Genomic DNA, 26,648 nt, shown 5'->3' with positions numbered 1-26,648 from the left:
GTATTGAGTAATAAACAGCTCATAACAATAACAGGGTGAAAATTGGTAATCAAATGAAAATATTCGGTATGAAGGAAGTACTTTTCTCCTACCAGGTGTTGTTAAGCAGCAGTTGCAAGGTGTTGTTGACTGAATAAATAACAGTTTTCATTATTAAGGCATTCATAGTTAGTATGTTCCATACTCATCATTGCCATTTTTATTTAAAAAAAAAAATAAATCTACTTTTCCCTTATGGCAAGGCTTGGGAATGACAGATGATCCATCAGCTTATCTGCTGATTTTTAATGACAGCATTTTGCATTCATTATTCACTACTTAAATGACTCTTTTTAAAAGAGGAATAACTTATTTCTTGCTCTTGTTACTAGAGAAATTAAGTGGTACACCATTAAGAAGTGCTTGTCTAACAAGAAGATACACCAGCCACAGACTTAGAAAACCAGCACAGACATAAACTGTCCAAGAGGGAGAGTGCAAACAGGAGCCCATACATCCAAAAACCTCCTCCATCCCCTCCCTGCCAAGGCCAATACTTCCAGATTTCAATCTCTGCACTGAAAACTCCCAAGAGAAAAGACAAAATAATTCTTTTGGCTTGTGCAGGGCTGATGTCTCCCTGAGCTGAGGTGGGGGAGGCAGGGTCCCCGCTGTCCCAGCTGCCAGGAGCAGGGATATTCCCTGGGGACAGCACAGCTCCAGCCCAGCAGGGCTGGGAATCACTGCCAAGCTTTTGAGCCCAGTGAGCCCAACAACTCCAGAAGAATCAGATCAGTTCATTAATTGCACCAAAAAAAAAAAAAAAAAAAAAAAAAAAAAATAAAAAAAAGGAATTTTTGCAAGATCAAGTTATTGGCAGTTGGTTTTTAGGAAATTTTTTTTGCTAAAGCTTTAGTGAGTGCCTTAATGAATGCAATATTTCACAGCAAACCCCTGAACAAGTGTCCTGGGAAAATCCACGTAGGCCAACTCGAAGAATAAACACAGATTCTGAGTGTGAGTTCCCAAAGCCAGCACGTCCATCTTTATAATAAAATGGTGTTTTCAGCCAAGTGCCAAGGGGAGATTCCCCTGGTACAGTGAGATGAGCTGGTGAACAGTCCTGCTGCAAAGAGCTTAACTCCCATGTAATGCTCTTCTCAAATAAACGCTGGGGTTTACAAGAAACAAACAAAAATCACATCCTGACACTGACAAAAGCATCAGCCAATTTTCATTTTTCATTTTACAAGAGTTTATAACTTTTCAAGTTAACCATAAAAACATAAAAAACTTTGTAACTTTTTAAGTTGTAAACACAGGTGAGGCATATTAATGGCAAAATGAGTGAAAAATTCTAACTAAAGCAAATATAATTTATGCAAAGTTAATGCTGGGCTGGTGTATAATGTATTTGGCACAGATGATTCAAATAAATCAATGTAACAAACTTAATATTTGCCTGTCTAGCAACAGCACCTCCTAACAATAAAATGAGTTGAAGTTTTGGCTAAATGCCTAATAAATGAGTTGTTAGCTTTTGTACTTTAATGCACTGGCTATTAAGTAAGCAAGTCAGCACATCACCAATGGAATCCAAATGTGTGCAGTAGGCTTTGCTACAAGCCAAACTCATAAACTGGTAAAAGAGGGAAGTAAACACACCACAAATACCAGCTCCCCGATTTCACATTCATTCAATAATCTTTTCCAGTCTATTATATCAAAGAACAATCCAATTATGATACTTAAGTCCCTGCGCACAGTTGCCAAAAATAAATTCCTTAGCAACACTTGAGCTATCCCCAGCAATGTTCCTGCACTACAGAAAATTCCAGTTTTTGATTTTCACGGTGTGTCAGGTGTGACACACCAACACCTGTCATTATGCAGAACGTGGCTCACCATCAAGACTTGTATTTTCTGCAGATTGGTGTCTGTAATTGCAGGTTCTGAGCACCTCCTTTATCATTACACCTGCCACACACAGAAACCAGCCAGGTACTTCAGAGCCAGTGGGTCCTCAAGTGGCACCCTACTAAAGGGGCTCTCCTGAGTCTGGAACAGGTTTGCAAGCTGGGACTTCATAAAAAATTACAATATTTGCAGAACAATCAGGTCGTGCTTCTGTGGCATAAGGGTTTGGGTCACGTCTCCTCCCTCTCTCTGGGATTTCCGTAAGGATCCATGAAGATTTTCCAACAGTGAGGGGATGGGAAGTATCTCAAGGTGCTGCACAGATGCCTAATCTTGTGCAGACCCCACATTTATAAGATTATTTGTACTAAGAATTGTGTTTCCTGGGTATTCACCCCAGCAGGCACCAAGGAAAAGGCTACTTCAACCTATCAAGGGAAAAATGTGATTATGGAAATTATGGGGGGAAAACCCCCAAAATCCAACACTCCATTTTGTTCCTGGAGCCAGATCTGTTCAGCAGCCATGGTTACCTGGCCTTTATCACTCACACCATCAACTGGCACGGCTGCAAAGTGCCCACAGAACTCTGAAAAGCTCTAGAAAATCCCCACAGTTGGACGGATTTTTGCCATGGACCTCCCGAGGCAGCCCAGGTGCCTCCATGCCCACGGCCATTAGAACCCCCTGCACAGGAGGAGCAGGCAGGAGCCAGCAGAGCCCTGGAGAAGCCGTGGATTGGGAATGGGCCAGCATTCCCTTTGGCACCCAGTGTGCAGAGGGAGGCAAGCTCCACTGGTGAATAAGGATTGCAGCACTGCTCCTCTGCACACACTGCAAATTGGCTCCAGCCTCCTGCCACGTCCTTGCACTCCTAATTATACAGACCACCCTACCCTGAAATTAAACTTTCCCAACTGTTACATCAATATTAAGCTTGACATGGAGGAATGATATGCCCAAAACCGAGGTAATTAGGTCAAATTAAAAAACATGACTAATTTCAGAATGATTTGGTTCGCTTTTGTGTTGCTCAGGATAGGGTTTGGATCAGGTTCTGTGGACTACACTCATGAAGAGTTTATTTAAGCCATTCCTTTGCATGTTCACCTCTGCACCAAGGAGTAGACCGAAGGATCTGGAGTTCCAATGTTTGGGTTTTGTTGCTTTTTTTTCCTTAGTATTTTTCTAATTCACTGTAGTCCCAAATGCTGCCAAAATAAATTTTCTGCATTTTTTCTCTGGATTTGCACAAAGCTTTCTACTGGTTTGGCAAGTCCAGAGATCTTCATCAAACATTAATTTTCCAAGTAATTTTCATGCATCTGTTTGTATTGAGTTCTTCCAACAAAATGTTCCTTATTCTCCAAAATTTCCAGACAACAGAACATTGATTTTGCTGGGGCTCCCTGCACTGGCTGCTCCAGCTACCAAAAGTGCATTTGTTCAAAAATATTCTTTTGGGTCATAATATGTGATGGAGTAAGATGGAACAAGAAGAGTGGCTAAGCCATCACCTTCCTGAGCTGGTGAAACGGGGCCAGGAAGGAATCCATGTGGTTTCCAGGATATTAAGCTACCTACAGGAGATGGAGACAATTCCATTGTTCTTTAGAATGGAAAAAAAAAATCAAATAGGAAAAAAGACCCTCCAGAAATGATATTTGATCCTCACACTGCAGTTTTCTACAATAAGATGTCCCTCCTGCTGCTGGTAATTTGTCTATTATTTTTATGTCCTCTCTAAGCTCCTGTGAGGAGTCAGTGCTTTCATCTAATAGGAACACTGCCAGGCTGTCCTGGGTTCTTTCACACAAACTATAAAGAACAAAGGTTGGTTAAAATCCTTCTAACTCAGGATTTCTTTGTGACTCAGTAGAGTCGCTTACGTTTGAAAATGTGTGTGGATGCTTCTCACTGGAACACTCCTCACACTAAGAACAGACTCCAGCACTCACAATAGAGGTCACAGCCTGAACATTGTGCATTAAAGATAAAATCCTCTCTGTCAATGGTCAGGAGACAGAGCTGCCTTGGGGGTGGCCAAAGGCCAGGAAATGAACTCCTGCAGGACCCAAAGGCCATGAGCATCCCACAGCCACTGCACATTTCTTTGTCCATCACACCTCTGTCCCGAGGAAAGCGCCTAACAAGAGGAAGGAAACACCCAAATAAACAGCATCACAGCATTTGTGGCTTCTTCCTACACCTTAAGCACCCCTAATTTTTAATTCAAAACTTTCCTTTCCAAACCAGCTCAAGTCCGGGTTCATGCAAATAAGGCTTTCATGGTGGGAAGAGCTCCCGAAGAATTCCAATGTCCTCACCTACATCAGTCTGGCAGGAGGTGACAGCAGTGGTTTTCCCTCCCCATCTCCCTGCCTTTTTCCCTTTCCATCTCCCTGCCTTTTTCCTCTCCACCTCCTTGGTTTTTCCCCTCCATCTCCTTGGCTTTTTCCCTTTCCATCTCCCTGGCTTTTTCCCTGTCCATCTCCCTGGCTTTTTCCCTTTCCATCTCCCTGGCTTTTCCCTGTCCATCTCCCTGGCTTTTTCCCTTTCCATCTCCCTGGCTTTTTCCCTTTCCATCTCCCTGGCTTTTCCCTTTCCATCTCCCTGGCTTTTTCCCTTTCCATCTCCCTGGCTTTTTCCCTGTCCATCTCCCTGGCTTTTTCCCTTTCCATCTCCCTGGCTTTTTCCCTTTCCATCTCCTTGGCTTTTTCCCTCTCCATCCCCTTGGCTTTTTCGCTTTCCATCTCCCTGGTTTTTTCCTCCCCATCTCCCTGTATTTTTCCCTCCCCATCTCCCAGGATTTCCCCTCAGCTCTTCATCCTCTCCTGCCTGCTTTCCACACCTCCCTGCGTTTCCTTTCCCCTGCTCCTTTTGCTCATTCACTTTATTGTCCTGGGTGAACTCCGTGGCATCCAGCCCGCTGCCTTTGCGTGGCCTAAAACGAGTTGGAGCAAGGCTGGCTGGCTGCACCAGTTGCTGCTCTTTTGTGCACAGCCACACGTGCAGCTGATCTGTCAGCCAGCTGCTGCTGCTGGTGGCACTTTACACACTCGGGGTCCTGGGGCCAAGTGGGTTCCTGTGGCAATAAACACATCAGCAAGTGTTGGAGAGCACGGCCCCAGCGTGGGGAGCAGCTCTCAGCTGTGTGCACAGTGCCTGCAGCCCATCTTTCTGGCTTTATTTATCTCCCAGGAGCACCAACTCCTCCGTGCAGCAGCAGCCTGCCCTGTGCTGAGCTACAAGCACAGCTCAGCCTCCAGGAGGCCGAGCCACTGCAGTAAATCAGCTCAGCAAAGCTCAGGCTCAGCCTGGGAGAGGCTTTCAAGACATCCCCAAAGCTTTGAAAACAAAACCAAATGATGCATCTTCGCTCAGCTGATCATCCATGCCAGCAACACATATTAACTTTAAATAAATATATGCACAAGTCTTAACTGGCAGCAAGTTCTACATCTTTCTTTTGGCTGATATTCCTGGTTCAAAGGGTATTCACAAGAACAGGAAAAGCAGTGAATTATTTTAAAACAGGAGGATGTATTTGCATGCCTTTAAGTACATAAAATAGCTGCTTTTTCTGTTTTAAACATATATGACAATTACCATTTTATATAATAAGTTAATAATTTGAATTCTGTAGACACCTCTTAAAATAGTAAAGAAACTGAATGATCATAAAGGAATCTTCGTTTTTCATTCAAGTTTAAAGACAGAGGATGTCAAATGTTAGAGCTGAGCTGGACTGCATCAATTTAAAAAAATACATAAATTTTCAGGTAACAGAATAAATACTTCTGAGGACACCTGAAAAAAAGCCTTCTGAAGATTTCACTCTTTCTACTTCTGCATGCTGAGTGCCCCTCATGCAAGTTTAATTTATGCAGTGATGGATATCCTGAGAGACAGAAGCTGTATTAAAGACATGAAGATAAAATAATCCCTAGGTGAGAAGAACCAGTTTGGTCTCAATAACGCTCTACTCAGCACTGCAGGTAAAATCAAATTGATTAACGTTGCTAGTTAGCATAAATATAACCTTCCTGATTAAAATACTAGTTTGCCAAGGACCAGACACTCTTACCTGGTAATAATCCAATCCAATTTAATGGCTGTTCCTGAGGAGGGAAAATGATGTCCCAGTATAATATTCTCTTTCAGAGCTGTTGCAGCTCTCTGGCCCAAGCTTTTGTGCTGGTGCCACCTCCTCTGCCCTGAGGAGGGTCACATGAAGGGTTTGTTCTTCAGCTTCCCAGCAAGGAGAACACCGAGCACCATGAAATATGTTCTGTTCTGGAGCCTTTCAAATGAGACCATGGAAACTCAGCTCCTGCTCAGCACTGATTCGAAATAACCTAATCCTAAAAAATGCTAAATCACTCTGGCAAGGCTCCTGCAGTCCTGCTCCTCAGGATATCAGCCCTGAGCTATGGGGTGCCACAGCTTGCCAAGATGGTCCAGGCTGTCAGGGCATTTTTTTCAAGCCCTCTTGCCCTGGTCTCACTGCAGGTGAATTTGTGGCATATTCCTGAAATGCTTCCAGAGAACTCCCAGGAGCAAAGGACACAAGAACTGCGAGGCTCCATCCATCTTCTGCAAATGCAGTGGAAAAAAACATGGACCATGCATGGTCCTTACAAAGTGGGATCTGTTTGCAGCAAACCACCAAGGACTCGTGTCTGGTAGGCTCCCAAATTTTGGCTGCACTAATTCAGCACTGGGTAAGATCCCAGCCCTTCAGCAGCTCAGCTGTTGTGCACAGAGGGCTGAAAACACCTGATTTTCAGCAAAGCCCCCCAGCCCCGATTTCCTTGCAAGCCATGTCTGCACTCAAAGCAGAAATCCACACGGGTCCTTCCCCATGGAATGGAAGTGCTGGGTCCCAGCTGCAGGCACAGAGCAGAACTATTTGTGTCTGAAGAATAAACTGTGTTTTTTTGAACCAAAACACTGCTGCTTCAACTATCCCCACCGAAATTAGATTCTCAGAGTTCTGCCCCAAGGAGAGAGCTCGAGGGAGAAGAGATGCAGATGGCAACAACCAATCTCTTCACTCAATGAGCTACAAAAACCTCCCTTGAGAGAGCAAAAGTAAGGGCAAAGCAAGGCTCCACACAGATGAGAAAAGATGTGGGCAAATATACCGGTGTGTGTATATTAAAAATAAATCTCTTCTTTTTATGCTCTTTGTTCAACTGCATTATCAAAAAAGAGGTTTTAAATACAAGCTTGTGGGACTACTAAAGAGGTGAATTTATGAATGTATTCCTAACAAAACACACTCTTGAAGGCTTTAATCTGTGAATTGTGACAACCTTGGACAAAATGGATTTTTAATAGAATATAATGTAAACTGCCTGAAACACTGTGATAAGGAATTTTTTTTTAACTAATGCACAAAAAAGGCAACGATGCACTCTGCATGAAAGGAGAAAAGGTCTTAATTTAAAGCATTTTAATGGACACTCAATTTGCGTAGGGAAATGTGAGAAATGGAGATGAAAACCTCCCGATAGCAGTTAACACTGCAGAGGGGAGAGGCAGAAAGATTGGAAAAGTAAGCAAATTTGCAAATGCTCCAGCTGATAACGGGGGCTGAAAGGAATGCAGGCAGGATTAGAAGATGTCACAGCCCAGAGCCACTGCTCTCCTCCAGGCTGGGTCTGTCAGGCTCTTTTCAGAGCTGAGCACTGGGTAAAGCCCAGCCCGAGTGCAGAGCAGACCTGGTGGGGTGAAGGGCACAGGTCTCGGGGTGGCTGTGACTCCTGGGGGTTCCTCGGTGTCCCCAGAGCCGGGCCAGGGGCTGATGGAGCTTTCCACCCTGCACAAAGCCTGAGCGAGCCTCAAACCTGGGCCATTCACATTCTCTCCCTCTCAGGGTTTCTTGGAGAAGCACAGGGAGAAGAAGAGAAAACAATCTTTGCCTCTGCTCCTCTGTTTGCCCATGTGGAATGTGGTTGGGATTGTTCACCTGCAGGGATGGCTGGGCTGGATTCTGGGGAAGTTGTTTGGGGTCAGTGACCAAAGGGACCCAGCTGTGGCTCGGGCTCTCAGCAGAGTCACGAGTTTATTCATTAGTTAAATAGGTAAGGAGTAAGTATGTAGAATAGTACAGTATCTCTTTAAATAGTATATTAATGTAATATAGTTTTAATAGTTTTACACTTTAAACCTATAGTTTTATAGTTTTAGAAATGTAAGTGTTCAACATTCCAAAGCCTTCTGATATGGAGCCAGAGAGGATCATTTCCCTGTGTCGGGTTTGTCTTCATTCTGATATCAAACCCACCATGAACTCGGCCCAATCTCCCCAGAAATCAGCTAAGCTCAGCCCAGAGGCTCAGTCCTGGCTTACCCACTGCTCCTCTACCCAGCTGGGCGAGTCAGCAGAAGGGAAATTAATTCTGAGAGAGAAAAAGGCATCTCCCCTGAGGTGGGTACGACTGTGTTCACTGGCAGCTTCTGCCCTGCACAAGAGAGACTGATCCTGCACCCTCACTCAGACACAAACTGCCTTCAGTGAAGCTCCTTGGATTGCTAAAATGGAACACATGACCCAGGTCTAGTGATAATTCTGTCACATTGACCTTAATAGAAGCAAGTTCAGGTCACCCATCATTTAAATGAAACAGCAGAACTTCTACATAAACACTTGACATTCTACAAAAGGAACAGGAGGGCCATCATTATGACCAAAAAGACAAATTAAAGGAAAGATCAAAGTTAAATATTTACTCTAAGCACTACAATATTTGCAAATCTGGAAGTGATCTTTCAGCAGTTTCTATTTGCATACTTTAATTAATCCAAAAATATTAAACTAATCTCACAAAGGAAAGGGTCAAAGTATTAATTAACTTGAGATGCATTGCTTTTGTGCAATTTAACAGTTCAACACAAAGCAAAATTCAGTTTTAATAAAAAGTAAGTTACTGTGACAGGTATAATTTCATGGATTAGTGAAATCACATACAAGGCAATAAGTTTTCAGTGTTCAGCCTATTTTTTTTCCCATCCAACTTTAAAAATAGCCCCTTCATTTTGATTTCAGTAACATCAGATGACCTCAATCTTCCTTTAACCTCAGTATTTCACTTTCAAACTGATGGTTTTCCACCTTGCTCCAAAGGGAACAGAGGTCATGGCTGTTAGAAGGAAAGAACCTGGTGGAGTTCAGAGGGAGCAGAGCCTGCCCAGCCACCTGTTGCTTTTTGGGACTCCCTAAAAACAGGGGGCAGACAAAATTAAGGGAATAAAAAGCAGTTGTATTTATTGAAGGGCCTTTAGGTACATTTAGGGCAGACAAAACCCCCAAAGGACTACAGCCAAAATGGATGATGGGTCATGAGTTTTCACACTTTTATAAGTTTGGTCCATTTGCATATTGGTGGTTAATCTTCCAATTACAGCTTCAGCTAATGAAGTAATTTATGCCAAGTTTACTCCCCACAAAATTCCCTTTTGTTTCCATTTCTTGGGACCTGAGGCAGTGAGGTGTCCTTTATTCCAGGCCTGCAGAGGAATTGTTGTGTCTGCCCAACATGGGGGAGCAGCAGCTCACACTGCGTGTGGAGTTTAGTTACACACTAAAGAACTGCAGGATTACCAATAGATGAAAATATAAAAGCTCAAATCCTAAGGCATCACACCCACATGAGCCACTGGAGCTGAGCCCTCCCTGCTGGAGCCACCGTGTCCCCTCCCAGCTCCAGGCCAGGCACAGAGGTCAAGACAACAGTTTGGAGACAAAGTGAAAATGCAGTGGCCAGAGCATTGTCAGCCCATGAAACCTCAGAAAATATTGATGGAAGGTGGCTGGAACTTCCTGCGTCCCCCCAGAATTACAACCTACAAATGTGCTTAGGGAAAAAGAGGGGTCTTCCCCCACCTCCCTTTCTTGCTGTGTTTTATTTCCTTTTGTTTTCCTCTTCTTTCCTATCCTTTTTTTTTTTTTTTTCTTTAACTGGGGCACAAGTGCATGGAACAGCAAATGAAGGGAAAGGTTTGCCTGGAATTCATGCCTCGAGGTTGTGTAGCACCTCTGCAGAGACTCTGAGAGGGGAATCACCTCCCCTCACCTCACAGCTTTAGGAGGCAAATCTCTGCATCCCACTTTTCCCTGGTGGTTCCCCAGGCCTGTTTTACACAGCCAGGAGAACTCTCCTCAGCAGCACCTGTTCTAAAAAGTAATTAAATATCTTCCCATTAAATATCTTTCCACATTAAATATCTTCCCCCTCAACACTTCAGTGGCAGGTACACAGGGCTGGATGGGATTTGTTTGCTCCTCAAATACAGCTTCAGAAACTAAACAGAACAGAAACTCTCTTTGTACTCCAGATCTCTGACAATAACCTTCCTAGGTCTAAGCAATTACCAGCAGCCATCTTCCTCCCTTACAGGAGTTTTCAGGAAAAAAAGAAACATGGATGCAAAAGACTCTGCAAATAACAATTTTGACATAAAGTTTTGTGATTTCCTAATTATTATACAATTTCTAGCTAAATTTATGCACGGTGTGCTTTAACTGTAGAGTAACTGCAGGATACTGGGGAGAAATTGCTTGTTTTGTAAAATCCATCATTCTGACTAACACCGTAAATTTCTCAGTATTTTGATCCAGCTGGTGGGAGCATTCCCATCACAAATGTACGGAGCATTCCAAGAGTTCAGAGACACTCCGAGTGTTTTGCAGCATTAATAAATAACACTGAATAGCTGTTACTTTCATGGCTTTCAAATAAAGAAGGCTGCATCGTCCCACATTGCTTTTGATTGTTCTCCATATTTCTCTGGTTTAGTTAATTTTTTGTTCTCCATATTTCTCTGGTTTAGTTAACTTTTTTTTTTTTGTTGGCTCTTTGGCAACAGAAGTTCTGCTGCCCTGAAGGGTCATGAAAAGCAGATGTGAGCTAGGACTGGGGGGTCGCCTCCAGTTTAATTCAATCATCTACTCCCAAAAGCTCGGAAGTGAACCAAAGGGGAATAAAGCTCTGAGCAGATCACCTAGAACTTGTGCAGGGAGGCAGAGGAGGAATACTGGAGCTGGTTAAGGAGGGGTGTGTCTCTGGCAGGTTTGGGTTGGGCAGGAGGGGCTCACCTGTCCTCGGCGCCGGGGTCGTTGTGCACACAGGTGAGGGTGGCCGTGCTCCTGGCGCTGTCCGTCTCCTCCTGCACTCCCCACTGGTCAGCATCGCTGACCCTGATGTCCGAGATCCTCACTCCTGAGGCCGTCCTGATCCTGGTGGGGAACAGCAAGGATTGCCTTAGCTACAGATCCGCACATGGACCCAGGCGGGTGAACGAGGAGGCGGAAAGGAAATGCTCCCTCTCCCATCAGTAATCAGCGACACGAGTCACTCTGCTTCAAAAACATGAAACGGACCCAATCATTTAAAGAGGTGAGGTATGAGTTTCATTACGTGCAAAGCCAACTTCAGCTTGAGCAATGTGGAGAGATGAAGAATGGTTTCTGCTCCTGTGGCACCAGTCTGATACAAATGAAACAGATGGGATGAAGTGTAAGTTGATTTAATTTGCTTTGTCTGTCCTGCAGTTTAAGGCGGGGAATAAGAGCAATGTGATAAAAAATACATCCTCCTGCCTGCAAACCTTTGGGAGTGAGGTATCTTCTAATATTAGGGACGTCTGCATGGAAGAAAATGAGTTTCATTGCTCAAAGACCATAATGCAGGAAGGAGAGAAGAGGTGTAAGTTATCCTAGACTGAGGGAGGAAAATAATTATGTCATTGCAGCAGGATCTATCAAACTGGGCACATCAGACTGCTGCTGCTGAAAATAATATGATGCTGACATGGAAAACTTTGATTTCCTGAGAATGGCTAGAGTTTGAGAGCAGTGTGGTAGCTGGTAAATGTCACCGTTTTTTGGCTCAGAAGAAATAAAACTTGCCAAAAATAAAAAGTCCATGCTCCAGCGAGGCTCAGCGTTAGGAACAGATTGCCAAGGAATAGGAAACTAACTGCTGTTATTAGCAGGAACTTCATTTGTGCAGCTTGACTCCTGAAACAAGCCTGGGATTGCAACAGGAGTGCTGCAAATATGCCTGGAGAACAATTAGGCAGAGAGAAACTGCTGCAGCGCCACGCTCGCCACTACTGCGACTTAATTAATTAAAAGCAAAGCCAAGAGGGACCTTTCAGTTATATGGTGGAATGGAACAGCACTGCTGGGACCCGGAGTGTTATTTAACAGTGAATTGTGATGGGTTTGCCCCATGCCTCATGGCCACTTGGTGCTCATGTTACACCATTAAAAACTTCCTTGGAGCTCTGGCTGGCTTCATGTGCTTGGATCAAAGTGAGTTCACGGCTCCACGGGTGGTGTTTTCCTCTGAGAAGGAATTAATTCATCCTGCTTTTATGAGATCCTTATTTTTTGCCTGTAAGCCTTTACCGACTTGGTGGGTCACATCCATGCCTGGCATAACCAATCTGATGAAAAATACCCTCTGTAACAGGATTTCACCTGATATTTTTGTAATTGTCTCCTTCCTGCTTTCCCACAGGCATTCATATCTCCAAACAGCATTCCTCAAAGTTGATGTGCCCCTTTCCTATCACCTCCTCTTCTTTTTGTCAGAGGGACATTCACTTATTCTGTAGTAATTACACTGGACCAAATAATTCCTGCAAGACACCTGCATGGCTTCATTTCAGACTGACTTTTAATCTTTTAATTGACATGAGATAGAGAATGAGGCCCTCAGCAATGGATTCAATATTTTCTTTCGTTAGTCAACAACTTTTGAAAAAAAAATCATTAGGGCCTAGCAAAAAAAACCCAAAACCCAAAAAAAAACCCCAAAAAATCAAAGTACCAGTTAGTACCAGTTTTTAAATTCTCTCTTCCCCAGCCAATTTTCTTTTTTTTTTTTTTTTAAGAAATCCATATCACCATTTTCTCAAGTTCCCATGTTTTTCTTGACAATATGTCTGAAATCTTCTAACCTGATTTTTCACCTAGGTCAAATCCTAGTTAATGAAAGGTTAATTGAAGGGCAGGAGATGCTGGGGGGACGGGCACACCAGGACAGTTGGGATTTATTCACAATTTCAGGACTCATCAGCCTTTTCCCATCTGCCAGAAGCTCGCTATGTCCTCCTACACAGCTTTGCACTGCAGAGAGCTTCTCTCTGCAGCAGCTACTTTTGTCTGTCCTGAACCAAAGCTGGGAGGAAGAGGATGAGGAGTTACAAGGATGAGGAGCTACAGTGAGGATGAAGAGCTACAACATGGCTGAGGGGTTACAACAAGGCTGAGGAGCTATGCCGAGGATGAGGAGCTATGAGGATGAGTAGCTACAAGGAGGATGAGGAGCTACGATGAGAATGAAGAGCTACAAGGAGGATGAGGAGCAACAATGAGGATGAGGGGCTACAATGAGGATGAAGAGCTATACTGAGGATGAGGAGCTACAACAAGGATAAAGAGCTACAACGAGGATGAGGAGCTACAACAAGGATGAAGAGCTACAATGAGGATGAGGAGCTACACCAAGGATGAAGAGCTAGAGGACAGAGTTCCTGCACACCTGGGCAGGATTCAGGACCCCTGTGCAGCTCCTCCTGAAGCTGCTCCCCTTTGCCTCCATCAGTGGTCCTCCCCCAGAGCACAAGGATGCAGGAGCTCCACCATCCCCCTTTCTGCACATCCAGCTGTCCCAGCCTCTTTCGTGGAGCCTGCACCCCAAATCACCAACCTCCCTCTTGGCCCAGCCCCTCAGCTGAGTGTCCCCTCAGCCAGGGAGCTCTGCTGTTCACCCTCCCGTGTCTGAGATGGTTTTTGCCATCAGGTGAGACCCTCCTGCTGGCCCAAGGCTGGCTTCCCTTCAGGGTGACCCCTCAGAGGAGCCCTGTGGTTTTTGGCCGTGCTGCCCTGCTGGCTGAGCAGCAAGTGAGCAGCGCTCGCTGCTCCCCAGCCACGTTTTCCAAAAGTGTCTCAGAACGCTGCATTTTAGGAAAAATTCCAGTCTAATCCCTTGCATTGCATCTGCTCTGGTGGGCTGAGACAAGATGTCATTTTGCATTTTTGGATATCAGTAGAGCCAGGAAGGTTGAAAGAAGGAAGAAACTACGTTCAGCTTCTCACTTAGGAAAAGTCAAGAAATTCAAATGAAACCAGCCTACATATGGGAGTTTGAGCCTACTGCTCCTCAGATAAGTGATTCACATCTTTAAATCTTCCCCCAAACTCCACAGGCACAAAAATCATTGTAAGTGTTGGGGACTGAGGCTTCAAAAAAGAGTAAGAAATTCCTAGCAGAGCTGCCACAAGCTGGAGAAAGGATGGTGAATGGCACGTGTGTGGGCCCTACTCTGTGCCAGGCTTCAATTAGAAGCTTGGGTGGATAATTTCATTTTCTTATACCTCCCTTCCCCACATATAAAATACTGAGTTGCTCTGCCAACTCAAAGGGAACTGTAAGGATAAATGGAATTGCCTGAAAAAAAATCTGATGTCCTTTAAATTTGCCAGCTGACAAGAGTTCTGCCTCTCTGTGCATGAAAGTGTGGAAAGGAGCTGCTGAAGTATTTCACAGAACCGTGACCCAATAAGCAACTGCTACCACTAAGATGGCTTAATTACTTTTTTTATAAAGATAATTTTTGAAATGAGAAGGGCAAAAAAAGGAAAAAAGGAACAAAACATGACAGCCAATTGGAAATTTGGCAAAAGCAACCTTTCATTGCCATGCAATACTTGCTTTCTGAAAAGCAGAACCGTCAGACAGAAAAGTGTCCTGCTGAAAACCCACCTTTAAAACAGTGCAGTGTCCGTGGCATTTGAAAATGCAGTGAGCAGGGATGTGAGGCAGGGAGCTGGGCAGAAATTACCCTGCAGCAGGTTCTGTGTGTTTGGGATATCTCTGCCATAGGGGTGGGGGAGGTCCCCTCAAGCCCTGCCCTGTCCCTGTAGGATTTCCAGGGGATGCAGCTGGGGAGAAGTGCCAGAGCTGCTTCAGAGGGAGCACAGCCCCCTCCTGCAGCTCCAGAGGCACAGAGGAGCTGCTTACAATGTAGATTTTGGAACACATTGGGCAGCCCTGGCAGGACTTTCCCCTGAACAATGTGTCCCCCATTTCCTGCGGAATATAAAGAGACAAACGTGATGGGTTGGATGGAGCAGCACTCCCAGCCTGCCAACCTGGAACCAGAAACTCTTTTAAAATGCAATCCCAGCCTGCAATGGATTTGACCCCGTGAGTTGAGCCAGTCTAAACCTCCTCTCTCAGCTCTCCCAACACAAGGAAAGAAGGGAAAAGTCATCCTCAGGGCTGGGAGGAAACTTGGGAGCTGCAGGAGGGATTTGAGCAGCGAGCACTTGGCGAGGGGAATTCCACAGCCTCCCAGACAATTAAGTGCAAAATCTGAAAGGTAAATCCTTGCTTGTGAATCCTAGCCCCAGCCCCAAGCCTGGCAGCAGCAACTGGGAGGTAAAGTCTTGGCAAAAGGAACTTTAAAATAGAAACAGAAGGAAAAGATATTTAGGAAATAAAACAGAGATGTGCTCACTGTAGATGGGAAATGCTCAAAATGATGAGAAAAATGACTTTTTCAGAGCTATTTTAGAAATCCTCTTATCCCCTCCCCACTCCATTAGGGAGGAAAGCATGGTCTGAGCTAAATTCACTCTCTATGACGTACTAATAATAACAGTTATGATAAATTTCATTTGTAGTTTCCAGCCATTCCTATAGTCAGCCCTTCCACACACATTTTTAGCCCAATTAAAAATAAAGCCATTATCCTTTCCCTACAGGAAATCCAAGCTGTAACCAGTTTAGTCAACTTGCCCAAAATTATACTCTCTGCAGAGCCAGAATGAGAGTTGATCCATCCCAATTCCCAGCTGGACAGCCCTCCCCATCTTTAAGACCAGAGCAGAGCAGAGCTGAGTAATTCCAAGCCCTCACAGAGCATTTAACATATTTGAAGAATTGCACAAACAGCAAGCAATTAGTTGTGAACCAGGTCCCCGGGGAGTTTTCTAGTTAAAATACATGTGTTTTAGGCTACATTAAACCAAGCATTAGAAATTAAAATCATCATTGAGCTCGGATATAACATCTGGGGAGGTCTGGGTGTGGGTGAGATGGGCAGTGCTTCCAGAAGGGGAGGAACACGAGGATTCCTGTAGAGGTGGAGGAAGGAGAGGGAGCTGGCTGGGAGAGAGAAGCAGGTCAGTGATTCACAGTTCCCACATCCATGGCGTTTGGGAGGGAGGCACAGACAGTCAGGAGTTCATCCCTGCAGGGTGTGAAAGCAAAACCTCCTGGGAAATTCAGGCAGAGCAGAGGGAGCTCCCCCAGGGGGAGGCACCATCCCTCTCTTCTCCCTTCCTGAGCCTCCTGGACAAAATTCTTCATGGGTAATCCAGAAATAGGAGGAAAGGAGGTGATGTAAAGTCACCCAGAAAATAAACAGCAGAACCAGGAGTTAGAGCCAGAGCTGCCAAGGAATATTTTGGTACCTTCACCCTCCTGCTGCAGAGCCACTGATAGCAGCCAGCCATGAAAGACCAAGGCAAATGCCCTTTCTGCTGCTGGGGGCTTGGGGAGTGAGAATCAGGAACCCTGCACTGCCTCACCTCTCACAGAATTCACAACAGCTCTGGGGATCAGGTCCTAAATCTTCCCAAGCTAAGCAAGGGCTTATTTTCCAAAATATTTTCCCAAGAACTTTAGTTCTTTGTTCTTTTATCTTTTAAAAGACCTGTCACAGATTTATGTTCAAATTACTTCCCCATCAAATTCTCCTTAAAATAGCAGCACTGGGCCAGCTGTGTTTGCTTCTGCAATTCCATATTAATGTCACTATAAGCAAAGTTATTTTTCCAAGTATTTAAAATACACTTCAAAATACATAAAGATCCTGCAAAGACCTGAGCCCTCTCCAAAGAGGTCACAAGAGCAGAAACACAAAGAATATTCTGCTTTATAGCAAAGTAAAACAAGCAGCCTACACAGCCCCATGGAGAGGTGTAACTAGATGGCAAGCAGATGGCAATTTGGAAACAGCAACTGCCAGGCACCAAACTGAAGCAAACCCCAGGTAAAAGGGTTTGATGAAGGCAAAAAAAGCAGGCAAAAAGCTCCACATGGCCCTGGGAAAATGCCAGGGCCAGTAGGTGTTGCCAGTGAAACAATGGTGGGACAAAAGCCCCAGAGTGCCCTTGGGGTTAAAGGCAGAGAAGGGCAGCAACCTCCAAAGTCACCTGGGGTTTTACTTCAGATTTGACATCTGAATTTCATCCATGCTAAAAACTGCTCCAGTGTGTCGGAATCTGTGGTATTAATGATTCTGAGATTGTAAAAGTCTCTGTCTGTCAGCCCCATTGCCAAAGCAGAAGCCATAATTGGTCTGTGCTGGTTTCCAGGTTGTTTATTCTGTTGATCTCTCACATGTTCTGCTGCCCTGCCCAGCTCTGTCCTGCAGGGCAGCGTGTGGGGCTCTGCCCTCAGTGGGATGTGACAAACATTAAATACCAGAAACTCCCTGGGCTGGATTTACAAGAACGTGCCAATATCTGTCACCTACGTTGAACAGTGTGTCCCCAGCCTGAACCAACAGAAAAATGCCAACACCACAGTGAGACATGGAGGGCATGAAGAAGGAGAAAAAGGACAAGGCACACCCAATTTCCTCCATCTTGTCTCCTTTGGACCCCTCATCTAGAATCCTAAAATTTTACTTTAGCACCCGTGCCACACTTAATTATTACTGATATCAAACATTCAGAGCTGGTAATTCATCCTGTTAGATTGAAAACTCTTTTCCATGGGCAGAGATCACAGCCAGTGTCTCTGGGGGCTCTGTCCAGGGGGTTCCTGACCTCTGCCAGGGTCCCAGACCTGCCAGGGCAGCCAGAGGGATGCTCTGGATTCCTACAGCAGTGATTGACCCCTCAGTGCATAACGGGCTCATAAAGCAGAGCTGGCTGTGCTGTGCTCTGCCTGCTTGGCCCCATTTCCCCAGAACGCCTCCCCAGCGCCGGGTCAGAGCTCTCCTGTGCTGCCCACCTTCACACCCCGCTGGAAATGTGCCTTTCCCTCCCTCTGCCATACCTCACTTCCTCCCTGCACCAGTTATTTTTAAAGAACCTTTTGTAGCTGCTGTCCTTAACCCTGCCAAGCATTTGGGGCTGCAGTGATTCCTGTCACACACAGAAATTCTCCATCCAAAAATGCCCAAGGAGGAACGGCAACGCCAAAGCTCCACAGAGGATAAAAGAGGTCCAGGGAGGGCAAGGCAGGAACAAATCTGCTCAACACAAGTGGTGGCTGACAGGAAAAAAGCCCAATGACTCACAGGACAGAAAACCCTTTGAAATTATTGAAATGCTGAAGATTTAGAATGATACAATTACCACTCTTCTACCCAAAAAGGTGAAGCTATCAACCTTTTTTTTCCCCCCCAGCCCATCAAATGTTTCAAATTATGTAAAACATCAAGCTCACTAGCATATTGGATTTTGAATAATGAAAAGAGTAAACAGGATTTTAATTTGGATTCTGACAGTAAGGCGCTTTCCATGTGATAAATTAACTATTAGGGAAGACAAATTAACACAACCACCCCTTGAGTATGATGGCTTATGATTCTGAGGAAGCTTTTACAGAAGCATGATAAAAATAAGGCAGGATGAAAAACAGGGTATGATGATGGAGGGAGTATTTTACCAAAAATTCTTCCTCCTTCTTCTCACCAAACTGTGCATATAACTTCTCTTTAAAAAATGCAGCAGCTTCTCTCAAGAGCCCCCCACTTTTCCTAAGAATGACTCAACATTTTAGGAGAGTTCCTCAGCTGCTCTAGATGACCAGATTGATGAATTTTAAAGTGCTTTTTTAACACTGAGATGTTAAATTTGACATCTGTGAAGCAAGGTCAGAAGAAGTGTCACCCCTCCTTAGGATTTTTTTTGAAAGGGAAGGTGTCTGAGAAACATTTTCTAGGCATAAGACTGTGCTCATAAAATCAGCAAAGAGGATGTGATCAACTTCAAAGCAGCCAAGCATCATGTTATATTTCCATATCCAAATGAAAACTCCCAAGTTTTGTCAGTTTTTTAAAGGAGAGAAGACATTTTAAGATTTCATCTTCACATTTCAGCAGAAACTCCATTTTTCAAACTGCTCTATCTCTCTCTCAGGTAAGCAAATACAGCTTAGAAAAACAGCAGAAAGGCATCCTAATTGGCTTGAAATTAAAGCTATTAATTTTTATTCTTATTTATTCCTGTCACAAACCAGACCTGTTTTATATGGATTTCCAACACTGCTATGGAAACCTGAGAGGTTCTGAAGCCTTTATGTAACACGAGATGAAAACGCCGTCTCCCACAGTGAGCACTGTTTTCTTTGAAATATGTCAACAGTGGAATTTTGTCCCTCTGGCAGAAAAAGGGTTGCCAGGCACTGAGACAGGAGACATCAGGTCCAAATCTATTGACTCAAGACATGCTATTAACCATTTAACTCGCTGGGCAACTTCAAAATAAGGATGTTTACTCACCTTTGCTTGGAAATTCATGCAAAGAGATAAAACCCTATTATTTCTATGGAGACACCATGTACTTGTATTCCTAAAAATTGTACAGCTACTGAATTTCAATATATTCCTGTAATTTTCCAGCACTGCTTCAAACTGCAGGTCAGAAAGTTCTGTAACAATTGGCTTGTTCTTAATAAAACTAAAAGTCACCATTTATTGGAGTCCACCTGAAAACACTGTTGTACCTTTGATGTAGAAATTACTTTAATCAAAATATAAGTAAGTGTGGGTCTAGACTGTGCTGACAGCTCCTTGTGACAGCATGGGACAGGCCTGATGTTTGGGTTGCCAACCCTGGCAGCTCACAAGCCCAGCTCCAGAGAATCCTGCTACACCAGCATGGAAAGGGAGCAGATCCTCTGTCCTTTGCCCGCCTGGGGGGCAGGAAAAATTGCCCAGAATTTGCAAATAAATACAGACAATTCCTAGAACTCATTGGACACTTTACACATATCCAATAAACATGAATGAACCATTCCTGCTGTTAATCAGGAGGAGACAGGTCTTTTTCCAAGCTAAATGATCCTGGTAGTCCCGAGCAGCTCCCACCATCCCTCCCTCCTCAGGGAGCACAGGCAGCTCCCAGCCTGCCCTAAGGCACAGGGATATTTTCCTTCATCCCAGTGCCCCTGTGGAATTACCTGAGCTGGAGGAAGAAGGAGGAAAAGGACAGGACACACCCAATTTCCTCCATCTTGTCCCCTTTGGACCCCTCATCTAGAATCCTAAAATTCTACTTCTGCACCCATGCCACACTTAATTATTACTTATATCAAACCCTCAGAGCTGGTAATTCATCCTGTAAGGTTGAAAACTCTTTTCCATGGCCAGAGATCACAGCCAGTGTCTGAGCTGGATGTGGATTGCTACTCCAGCTGCTGCCATGTGTCCTCAGACACCTCCAGCACCCAACTGGGTGCCCTCCTCCCTCCAACACAACAATTTGTGCTAAACCTTCTCTGCAGAGAGGAGAGGTGAAAGGCTGGAGTGGTTCTCTGTAACACATCTACAGAATAAAAATCAAAGCCCCTTCAGCCTCTTCAGCCTTTCCCTGAAAGATCTAAAAGGCTCAGACCATGCCCTTTACCTTGAAACCAACACAGTGCTCTAAGAAACAAAACTCTTCCTTAAAACCCAGAAGTTTTAAGGGAGAATATGCATGACCAGCCTGAAGGAGTTCAAAGTATTTGAACTTGGAATTTTGCAATCATGCAGAAACACATCTTTGGAAACCAGAATGAAAAAAATCAAAGTAAGGCAGAAGTTTCTTCCTGCAAAGACAAAGCTACTTAACAGGTTTCTTTTTATTGAAAGGCTCCTTTTGGAGATCATCTCTGCAATGAACATTTGCAGCCTGAATAGAGTTCAGGCCTCCTGGGAGACAAAGAATTGTTATAAAAGGGTCATTTTTCTGCCTGTACAAATAAAACAAAAAGCTCTGAAGGTCAGAGATTCTGGAAGTGCCTAAACAACAACCAAATAAAAACTTTCCATCCCTCTCCTTGCAAAAGCAGATAACGAGCTCCATGGCATGTCATGGTCAACACTGGATCAGGATTTACAGCATTTAAAATACTCCATCACTGCAGCTGAATTTGCTCACCATCCTGGAGTATCAGGCATTTCCTTTTCAAACTTTATTAAATCCAACAATATATTATTATAATTAATTCTCTTTTACCAGACATCAATAGGGTGAAAAGAACCTTCCTGGGTTGCTTCAAGCTGCACCAGCAGAAGAATAAACTAAAAATGATAATTCAAAAGAGCAATCTTTGAAATCTATATGCACTTCTAATTCCACTGAACTCATCCCAGCCCTTGGCACATCCAGCAGTTGTTTCACAGCATGGAGTGGTCTTTAAGGGATCTGTCCTGCAGCATCCCATGCCTGCTCAGCACTCTGCACACAAAAGCAGCACAGAACAGGTTGTCACCAGGACCCCCACCCAGGCTGGGGCAAGGAGACACTGACCTGAGCACAGGGATGGAGTTAGAGGGAAGTGAAAAAAAAAAAAACAACACAGCAATGAAAAATCCTCCCAGAATTAAAAAGGCCACAAGAACTTTGTCTGAACTAGTAGTTGTTGTTTTTATTGGAGTATTTTATGGGGTTTTATGTTGTTTAATCGAAGAAAGAAAATGGATGCCATAAAATATGCAGAGCTAACTGGGGCTGCAGAGTACATTGCTGAATATTGCTAGTAATGCCATTTCCCCTTCACTGTCAAAAAATAAAAATATCCTTCTTTATATCCCTGTCACATGGAACAGCAGTCCTCTCACGCTTGCCAATCAATCATCCTGGAGTGCACCTTTACCTTGAGCACTGTGCTAGGACGGTGAATAAGGGAACCTTAGGAAATAATCTCCCTTTCCACAAGATAGAATTCAATTTCCAGCATAGCTCAGGCCAGTACTTTTCTTGAAAAGGTGGCACCATATATTACAGCAGAAAAGCATTTTTCTGCTGGTAGTGAAAACTTTAGTGAGCATTATGATTATGTGGTTTGTACTCCAGGCACCAATGACCACCGAGCAGGGCTAATAACGAGCGAGTTCTGATGAGAACAGCCCTCCAGCTGGGATAAAACATCAAAGACTTTTTTCACCCTGGGTTTTTTCCCTCCATTCTCCTTTCTTCACTATGAGATTTTGGTTTTTTTTCCCCTAACCTGCAGACAATTTTCCAGGATCCTCCTCAGGAGTCAGCATTTCGCTCTGGTGCTCAGCTAAACCTTTGGCCACGGTGCCAACAGATATTATCTCTGTAGCCCAGTTTGGTTTCTTCAGGTGATTCTTCTCAGGAGCTCTTTGAACACTCTCTGCAGGTAGATTGAGCCTTCACCAATGACTCTGTGAATCCCCCTTTGGAACTCTGCAGTTTTGAGAAGGATTTTGGTCTCTGGTCTGAGCCCAGCTGTGCAGCAGAGGCTGGCTGGGTCCATCATCCACTGCAATGAAGTCCAGAGAAAACCCCACAAATGGATGGTGCCAAACCCTGTCTGCCTGGATTTGCCTAAAATGTTTCCAGCTATGAAGATGAACGGACAGTTTTTTGCCTCTGGACATCCTGAAGCTCCAATTCCCAACTTCTGCTCTTCAGATCTGGCCAAAATATTATTCTGCAAGCTGATGCCTGACAGACAGAGCCCAGCAGCTCCAGAGCCAAAGATGGGCAAAGAGTTCAGGAGGATTCAGCCCTCCAAAGTGAGTTGCTCACAGTGCTGCCACAACTTAGAAAGCTTATCCAGCCTTGCAAAGCTGTCAGGAAAATTTACCAGCCACCACACAAAAATTACTTGCCGTTTACCAGAGTGATTGATGGTAATGCAAGAAACTAATGGCATTTTACTTGCCTGTCGGAAGAAATTACTCACCCTGGACCAGCAGGATTGGGGAAGGATTTTTTAATCCTTACAGCAATTTTTAAATTAAACTCAAGTGTTCATGGGACTGAAGATCACTCACAGACAGCAGCTGGCTCCAGGATGGGTTCCAACATGATACAGACCTTTTAGACAGGTCTGGCACAGCAACAGCAGGGTGACAGGCAGCTGCACTCTGTGCTTCTGACTTCTTTTTACATATTCAGATTTCAGGAGGCCAAATCCATTTCCAGATCATTAATCTCTAACAAAGACCTAAGTCCTGGACCCGTGCATGTAATAAAATGTTGGGGACATAATGGGACAAAAAGGCTATAACCAAAAACTGGAGGCTTCAGTGGCAGAGGAGCGTGCTCCTGCTTTGTGTGTGTGTTCAGAAGAGTATTCCAGGATTAGGGATAAATTCACTTCCTGAATCAGAAGAGGGATGGGACCATTCCCTCTGTAGCTTTCCCCTTCCTTCCTAAAACCATCCTAAAACCTCCTTTAGGTTTTAGCATTTTTGCTTTACCACTGCAGCTGTAGCCACCAGGACTTCTCTGGTTTGGTTTCACCTGCAGAAGCAGCACTCCCCCTGGAAGGACAGCAGATCCTCCACCACACTCAGTCACAACATCCTTGTTAAAGGAGATACTCCTCCAGTTTGGGAGAAAACAACATTCCTTCAGGAGATTGCCAAGGGGGAAGGACTAAAAAAAGGTCCTTGAGCAGCAGCTGATTCTTACAGGCAGAACCACAGGTGGCTCCAGCACTCAGCACTGCCCTGGAGAGCTTCTGGAAGACAAAAAGCAAAGGAAATTCCAACTTTTGAGGATATGAACGAGCCACTCTCACAGCTGTGATTTTGGATAGCCTGTTTTCTTGACCAGTCTTTATGATTCAAGCTCCTTACACATCCTCAGACACCAGATGAAAAACCATCTCTGCCAAAGGTCACAATCAGAAAAGGGAGAGGAGGAACAATTCAGGTTTTCTGAAGACTACACAAGCCAAGGTGCTAGATACCAAGAAGCCTCTTAAACTTTCAGCATGTCAAAGAAAACACTGTTTGCAATAACACTCCAAAGCCAGGCTTTCCCACTGAGGGGGGTTGTGGGGCACAGAATCAGCTATTTCAAAATCTAGCCACAATCCATTATAACAATTCAGTGATTTTCAGAGAAAAACACTCACAGTGAGACACTGTATCCAACTGAGCATTAAGCACTTCCCATTTCTATTCTGCTTTCCCAATTTCACTAGTCCCTAACCCTGTTAGTCATGAATTCTTGATTAATGAGCCTTGTTTAGGGGATGTGAATACTGAAATTGCTCTGATATACAGGCTCTAACCACAGAAAGACAATCTAATTCAGCGAGGGAATCTGCTGTGCTTAGGGGGGATTCCAAACCTTCACTAAAGGAAATCAGCTGTTAAGTCACGCTAACAAGGGGCAGCACGCTGTGCTCTCAGCTCCGTGGTGCCATGTGATGGTCCCACAGCTTGGCATCTGGGGGCAAAATCATCTTCATGCACTGGGGATGTTTAACATCTGCTTGTAAATCTGGGGCCAGCCAAAAAACGGCTGTGAGTGAGCGAGGGTGATGCCAGCACGGTTTTACACCAGAATCCTTAACTGTGAGGAACACGAGCACACACACATCTCCTGAGCTTGTGCAGCAAGGACCAATAACCCAGGGCTAAACTAATTATGGCTTGTTATGCTTGAGCAGGAAAACAGCAGCCGCTCCTCGGCTGCTTCAAGGGGATGTGTAAAACAAGTGTCTGCTTGTTGTGGCTCATCTTCCCTGTGCCTGCAGGGGAAGAGCTGTCTCTGGGGAGCCTCCAGCTCCCAGGGTGTCCAAGGAGCACATTTGGGGACAGGCAGGACAGCTCTGCTCCCCAGGCTTGACAGCAGGGCTAGACAAGGCCCTCAGCAGGCCAACCTCCCTGTTGACTCGAACATAAAAATGGATTTCTCAGGACGTGGAAATTCTGATATAGCAGTGGAAAACAAAAAGAATTCTTCATTAAATAATATCCCTCATCACGTGGACATGAATATTCATAACAATTTGGGAGGTGGGGGGGACCTTAATTATACTAGAAATGGTTTATAACATGCACGAAGATGGAAGAAATGCTCCTTGTTCTCCTACATCAGGCACTTTTAGACATATTTCAGGAGCCCAATCCTAGAGACCAGGGGATTAATTCCTGAAGACAAGCCCTTTTCCCCCCGAGCTCCTCACCAGCTCTTCTCAGAAAATGACCTTTTCTGATCTTAAAACATCTTGAAAGAGACAGAAAGATTAATTATGCTCCTCCCTACTTCATCTTCACAGAACATTTGAGTGGTTTCTAGAGCTGCAAAACCTTTATGCCCATGGTCCTTTTGACTGCACTGCTGAGATATTCATTAAACCAAAGGGGAAGACCCATTCACTGAGACTTCATATGGAAAGGAGGTGGGGTGGGAGGCTTAAAAATGTCTTCTACTTGAGTTAGCCAGAGACAGCTGGAAAAGATTTATTCATAAATCAAGCTCTCCCCTTTCAAAAAGTCACCAGTTCTTGTGGTGCTCTGCACCCAGGAGAAGATGTTGGGACTGAAAGGTTGAGAAATGCAACCTGATCCAATGATTCTGTTATTTCTACAGAAGATCCGTGGGATGAAGAAACAAAAGCAATCTGCACTGTATTTTTATGGACACAGTTTTGCACCCACAAGTCATAATTGTTTTCCAGTTCCAACATGAACACGGAGTTGGAGCTCACCTTTCAGAGCTCTTTCCTGCAGGGGTGCTGTTTGTTGATGCCTGCCTGATTGTGGCTGTAATTTTTTCCTCCAGCAATTATTGTCACTGTGTCAGATTTTATCCTAGAGTCAAAAGCTGAGGCATTCAGGGACAGTGTCCTCCCAGGAAGTAATTGCTGATACAAAGCCTTATTCTCAATTACCAATGTCAATAACCTGTGGATATTAAAAGTGAAGACAGTGTGCTGCTGGGCTGAGATTGCTTTCTAAGCTGATACCTGGGCTATAAATGATCTGATTTGCTGATGAAGAGCTCAAATTAGAGAGGCACCATTCAAAAAATCACTAAATGTGAGGCTGACATCTTCTGATTTTCAGTGGTGCTGAGAGTGCTCCGCTCCTTCCTGGTGGTGTTGCCTTCCTGGCTTGAATCTTCACTGTCAAGACGTCATCCTCAATTAACTTCAGGCACAAGTTCTCTCAGTTTGAACACTCTGCCCACCAGACTAGCAGTGGGTTTCAGAAGTGGGTCTGCAAGCTGTAATCTCAAACTCATCTATCAGAAATACCAATATTATCCATCTTTTCTACTTTTTGGAACAGTAAAACCTCAGACATATCATTACATTCAAGTTTTGGCTTAGTCCTGGGAACATTTTATCTTATTTTCACTTGGGGAGCGTCTTTCTTTACTGAATATTCCTGCAGTTGGATCTCTCTGCAGCTTTATCTGAAATTAAGTAGCCAATGTCATACACATGGTGCTGCAAAGACTAAATCTTGATATTAAGCAAAGTCAGGGTTTAATTTCCCTGCACGCAGCAGGTGAGATGGGGAAAGGCTAGATTTGGAGAATGTAATAAGCAGTCACAGGTGAACATAAAATATAAATGCAAAATGCATTTCCTCATATTTATTGCATTTTTTACATCTAAATCAGGCAGATTTCATTCCACAGATTGAGACTGATCTCAAGTAATTTAGTGGGAGGCTGGTAGTTGAAACACATAATCACATTTCTAGAACAATGTAATTACATTGAATTT

General features: G+C 44.3%; 1 protein-coding gene across 2 annotated transcripts in view; it reads right to left on the bottom strand.

The window, feature by feature from the left end:
• TMEM132B (transmembrane protein 132B) overlaps positions 1 to 26,648 on the bottom strand; it is a 228,985-nt gene that overhangs the window by 117,551 nt on the left and 84,786 nt on the right. Inside the window, exon 3 of one of the 2 annotated variants that reach the window (XM_031506201.3) lies at positions 11,000 to 11,140. The exons of the other annotated variant lie outside the window; for it this stretch is intronic. Within the exon in view, the coding sequence (XP_031362061.2) occupies positions 11,000 to 11,140 (141 nt within the window). The remainder of the gene's footprint in view (positions 1 to 10,999; positions 11,141 to 26,648) is intronic. 2 annotated transcript variants of the gene reach the window in all.

This window comes from Lonchura striata, chromosome 15 (genome assembly GCF_050655825.1).
Source record: "Lonchura striata isolate lonStrDom1 chromosome 15, ASM5065582v1, whole genome shotgun sequence".
Classification (NCBI taxonomy): Eukaryota; Metazoa; Chordata; class Aves; order Passeriformes; family Estrildidae; genus Lonchura; species Lonchura striata.
The sequence above is the reverse complement of the archived record's forward strand: the minus strand, read 5'-3'. Positions and strand labels throughout refer to the sequence as shown.